The 5,740-nt window shown below is 38.9% G+C and overlaps 1 protein-coding gene across 1 annotated transcript; it reads left to right on the top strand.

The window, feature by feature from the left end:
* Positions 1–229: 229 nt before the first annotated feature.
* On the top strand, positions 230–1,021 carry LOC143852366 (putative inactive poly [ADP-ribose] polymerase SRO1). Its single transcript, XM_077361749.1, has one exon. It carries the CDS (start codon positions 230–232, stop codon positions 1,019–1,021), a length of 792 nt encoding a protein of 263 aa, XP_077217864.1.
* The last annotated feature ends 4,719 nt before the right edge of the window (positions 1,022–5,740 follow it).

Here is a 5,740-nt window from a genome sequence, read left to right as displayed (position 1 = left end):
TTCAATTTTTTTACAACCCTCTTGATATCAAAGCTTCCGCTATCCGGCCCTACGTCGTCATCATCATCATCAGGTCCCTTTTCATTTTTTTCACAACCCTCTTGATATCAAAGCTTCCGCTATCTGGCCCTACGTCATCATCATCATCATTGCCATCCCTCCTCCGCCTCCTCCGCCTCCTCCTCCTCCTCCGCATCTCTCTCTCTCTCTCTATCTCTCTCTGAAAAAAATGCAGCCAACCAGTTCTCTTTCTCCGCTATTTCAGAATAAAGACCGTTTTGAAAAAAGCGCCACTCCAGCGCGAATCATGTTCTACTCACACTCAGAATGGTCTGATTACCCATACGATAACTTCCAAGTACTCAAGACGGCTTTTGTTTCAGGATTTCCTTCCACCATTTTGGAAATCCAAAGTCATCGTTACCTCATAGATTTCCTTCGTATGCTACAAACTGATTTGACTTCTGGATCAGAACGATCCATCGCTTGGATAGATGTTTCCGGGAAATGTTTCTTCCCCTGTAGTGTTCATCAACCAATTGCAGAAGAAAAAGGAGAAACTCAGCCCCCAACTTCCAATAAACGGGTTCGTATCTCCCAAGAAGAAGAGGATGTAATCCCAGCCGTTGATGTTGCGTGTATAGTAAAGCTAGATTTCAACTTAATAGGAATGAAGCTGAATGAGGAGAGTGTAGATTATAAGAAGATTAAGAATATATTTATGAAGGGGATGAGGGAAATGGATAAAAAGGCGAAGGTGACCGCTATCCATTGCTGCTTGTATAAGGGGGCCAAGAGGATAGAAAGGTTACAGGAATTTCGGAGATATATGAGGTTGACTGAGTTACTTCGTGGGGATGCCAATGTTGCTTATGGATGGTATGGTGGATCTCCACAAGCTGTGGAGAATTTTATTTTGCATGGTTTTGGAGAGCTGGAATATGGAAGATTGCATGATGGGTCCTCTTCCAACGTTGGAGCCTATCTATATCATGAAGACTATTCTCATGTTGCAAGGTAACCAAACCCTAATTTTATTAGGAAGCTTTCTTTGGGGAAGTGACATATTCTCCCCACTTTCTTCCCGGGACCACCAACACTATTTTACGCTCGAAAGTGTGGCCCAGGGTAGAAAAGGGGGTGAATATATCATTTTCAGATTTTTAATTTAGTATATGTGTGGGGCCACATTTTGGTGATCCAAACTATTCAGATGCTGGGCCCAAACGTCTTGACCATAGAATAGATCAATTTCTATTGATTTTCTGAGGAACGGTTTGGACCATGTGAAAACGATGGCGGATCCCACTTCCCATTCAATATCATTCTATTTGTTGTTCTTTAACCCATTAACAGTTCTTTCATTCTCATCATATTGAAAACTCCCTTTCTTGATTTCAACAGCCCATTAAGCTTGTGTCCCGTCTGTTTCCAACACCCTTCGCACGTGCCTTTTCAATTTTTTTACAACCCTCTTGATATCAAAGCTTCCGCTATCCGGCCCTACGTCGTCATCATCATCATCAGGTCCCTTTTCATTTTTTTCACAACCCTCTTGATATCAAAGCTTCCGCTATCTGGCCCTACGTCATCATCATCATCATTGCCATCCCTCCTCCGCCTCCTCCTCCTCCTCCTCCTCCGCATCTCTCTCTCTCTCTCTATCTCTCTCTGAAAAAAATGCAGCCAACCAGTTCTCTTTCTCCGCTATTTCAGAATAAAGACCGTTTTGAAAAAAGCGCCACTCCAGCGCGAATCATGTTCTACTCACACTCAGAATGGTCTGATTACCCATACGATAACTTCCAAGTACTCAAGACGGCTTTTGTTTCAGGATTTCCTTCCACCATTTTGGAAATCCAAAGTCATCGTTACCTCATAGATTTCCTTCGTATGCTACAAACTGATTTGACTTCTGGATCAGAACGATCCATCGCTTGGATAGATGTTTCCGGGAAATGTTTCTTCCCCTGTAGTGTTCATCAACCAATTGCAGAAGAAAAAGGAGAAACTCAGCCCCCAACTTCCAATAAACGGGTTCGTATCTCCCAAGAAGAAGAGGATGTAATCCCAGCCGTTGATGTTGCGTGTATAGTAAAGCTAGATTTCAACTTAATAGGAATGAAGCTGAATGAGGAGAGTGTAGATTATAAGAAGATTAAGAATATATTTATGAAGGGGATGAGGGAAATGGATAAAAAGGCGAAGGTGACCGCTATCCATTGCTGCTTGTATAAGGGGGCCAAGAGGATAGAAAGGTTACAGGAATTTCGGAGATATATGAGGTTGACTGAGTTACTTCGTGGGGATGCCAATGTTGCTTATGGATGGTATGGTGGATCGCCACAAGCTGTGGAGAATTTTATTTTGCATGGTTTTGGAGAGCTGGAATATGGAAGATTGCATGATGGGTCCTCTTCCAAAGTTGGAGCCTATCTATATCATGAAGACTATTCTCATGTTGCAAGGTAACCAAACCCTAATTTTATTAGGAAGCTTTCTTTGGGGAAGTGACATATTCTCCCCACTTTCTTCCCGGGACCACCAACACTTTTTTACGCTCGAAAGTGTGGCCCAGGGTAGAAAAGGGGGTGAATATATCATTTTCAGATTTTTAATTTAGTATATGTGTGGGGCCACATTTTGGTGATCCAAACTATTCAGATGCTGGGCCCAAACGTCTTGACCATAGAATAGATCAATTTCTATTGATTTTCTGAGGAACGGTTTGGACCATGTGAAAACGATGGCGGATCCCACTTGCCATGGCATGATTCATATTTTAATGGTAAGTTCAATTTAATGTGATTGGAAATGTTTAAATATTCATTATTATTTCTCCATAACGATCCATTTTTTTGCATTCTCCTCATTCTATAATAGAGGGTTAGGATCGTCTAATGTGGGAGATTCCTTGAGAGATGGTCCATCATCCATAACGAAGCCTATTAGATATAAAAGAATTGGATCAGACCATCGAATGAAAATACATATATCTTGCCCACTTTAAGAAATGGTCTCATTGGCGACGGACAATTAAATTCCTTCACCAAAGGACAAATAGACGTCGCTATGTACACTACAATGAACAAATATTCGTAACAATATATGGCGTCTATGACCCTATTTGGATTGCAAGAAAATCATTGTTGATAGAAATTTTTCTCTTTGTTTTTTTTACTTTTCATGATTTAGAGCGAAATAATGTGATTATTGTTAATTTACAAGGCTATTATCATAAATAGAAAGTCCCTCTATGTAAAAATTGAATAGGATTGGTTCAACTTATATCTTTTCATGTATAAAACAAATAAGAAATTTTAGAAATATTTCCTTTCCAAACTTTTCCACAAAATTCCTGCAATCCAAACAGGCCTAAGGGCATGTTTGGGAAAATATTTCTCTTCAAAATGCACAGTCCAATATTTGCTTAAGAATTTTAACGAAGATTTTAAAATTCTCGCATAAAACTTTCTCTAAAAACAAGGAAAGAAGAAAACCCTTGTCAACCAATTTTTTTCCAAGAAAGTTCATTTCTCATTTATCATATTTTTTTTCAGAATTTATCTAGGAACCTGGGGGCACCTCAAAATTTTATTGATAGAATAGAAAAGTATAAATGGAAATACCACCTTACCTCAAAGCCAAAACAAAAGGGAAATTACTTATAGCGAATAGCTACAAGGCCAAAAGAGTCACATCTTAAGGTGGCCCTAGCATTTCTAGGAAGGTCCTTCCACTGCTAGTATGCATGATTCTCTTTTCTTTTACTGGCAAAATCAGCTAAAGAGTCAGCAGTCTGGTAAGCTTCTCTAAATTAATTTGATACTTTCAGCCTCAACTCTAAAACCAAAGATTGAAGTCCCTGGCAATAATATTTAATGGACCATGGGGGATCCTTCTTGTCAATGAGTATATCAATCAAAGTTTTACTGTCTCCTTCAAGCCAAATGTTAGATAGGCCAAATACTGTATAGTACCTCAGCCCATCTAACATACTTGTAGTCTCTGCCTGCAAGTTATTGTCATTATCATAAAAGTGAGAAAAATCAAACAAAATCTTATAATTTATGGTTTCTTATAATTCTTCCTCCACCTGATATACCAGGATTGACTATGAAGGCACCATCCATGTTCAGTTTGAACTCCTTCTTAGGCTTAATCCACTTCAATATAATTTATAATATAAATTTTGTTTTGGCATCAGATGACAAAAAGCCATCACCAATGGTGTGCTATTAGCAACGGATTTTCTGTAACCGTCTCCATAATGTGTTTTTTAACGGTGGAATGATATCAACAGTTAGTTTTCCATTGCTATATGGTGTTTTTCTCGTTGCGGTGGCATGATTCCTATTTTAAAGGAAGTTCAATATAATGAGATAATAAAGGTTTACATATTGCTTAATATCTTCCAAATTTCCTTCTTATATTGGTTTTTTCTATGATTTAGCCGACACTTCGAATTTATTGTTGACACACATGTCCACACGTGTCCGACACGACACACATGTCGACACTCCTTTGAAAACTTTAAATGTGTTCCTATCAGTTTCAGACTTAACATGGGTGTGTCAACATGTTTTTGTACTATGTGAATTGTGGCATTCTAGTTTATTATTGAATATTTTGCTTCTTTTACTATGAACTCTTCTTTTATTATATTCTCTTCTTTTAGCTCTTCTTTAACTAATATTTGTTGTTATATCCCCTCCCATGAATATAAAATCCTAAACAAACTCTTATTCAAATATTATATTCATTGTATCCTATTAGTCTCCCTTTCTCACTGCACATAAGTTACTGAGGAGAATTATATTTGAAAGATCCCACATTGGAAAGGGAGGAAAAGTTATTGGTCTATATATGTGGATTCCCTCTCTCCCTATGTCGAAGCGTTTTCAGCATCTTCAAGGGGCGGGCCCCACGGAGTGGGTCGGGCACGGTTAGTACTAGTGGAAAATAAAACTGGGGCGGGTTATGACCCAGAACCGGACAATATCTACACAGTGGGGTCGGGGCGTGACATAATGGTATCAGAGCGGGACCTCCCATCCAATACGGTGTGCCAGCGAGGACGTTAGACCCTAATGGGGTGGATTGAAAGATCCCACATCAGAAAGGGAGGAAAAGTTAGTGGGCTATATATGTGGATTTCTCCTCTCCCTATGTAGAAAGTTTTCGCCATCTCCATGGGGCGGGCCCCACGGAGTGGGTCGGGCATGGTTAGTGCTGCTGGAAAACAAAACTGGGGCGGGTTATGACCCAGAAGTGGACAATATCTACACAGTGGGGTCGGGGCGTGACAATATTGAATTGATGAATTTGTTGTTATTTGATTATCTCACATTCATTTTAGATTATAGTTGACTAATCCTATGATTTATTAGTTGGTTAAATGAATGTCGTATTTATATTGTCGCAAATTATGGTAGTAATCAATAGTTTTATATGTATGTGTGTATGGATGTGTCACCATTTCTAGATTTTAGGGGGTTGCCTTGTCCGACACTTTGTATCCGTGTTGAAGCTTGACACACGTAGTTGCAAATTAGGTAGTAATCAATAGTGATTGTATTTAGCTTTGTATTTCTCTTAAAAGTCCCCTTTTTCTATGTTTAAAAATCTTTTTTCTGACTTCATTGGTGTTATCAAGTCCTTTTACTTCAATATTTGATCTTTTGTAAATGAAATTTTACGTAATGTTCCCGGTGTTTTATGCCAATTCAAAAGTAGAAAG

The sequence above is a fragment of the Tasmannia lanceolata genome, unplaced genomic scaffold (genome assembly GCF_043159265.1).
Source record: "Tasmannia lanceolata isolate RefF3 unplaced genomic scaffold, GAP_Taslan_0.1 ptg000019l, whole genome shotgun sequence".
In the NCBI taxonomy this organism is placed as follows: domain Eukaryota; kingdom Viridiplantae; phylum Streptophyta; class Magnoliopsida; order Canellales; family Winteraceae; genus Tasmannia; species Tasmannia lanceolata.
The sequence above is the reverse complement of the archived record's forward strand: the minus strand, read 5'-3'. Positions and strand labels throughout refer to the sequence as shown.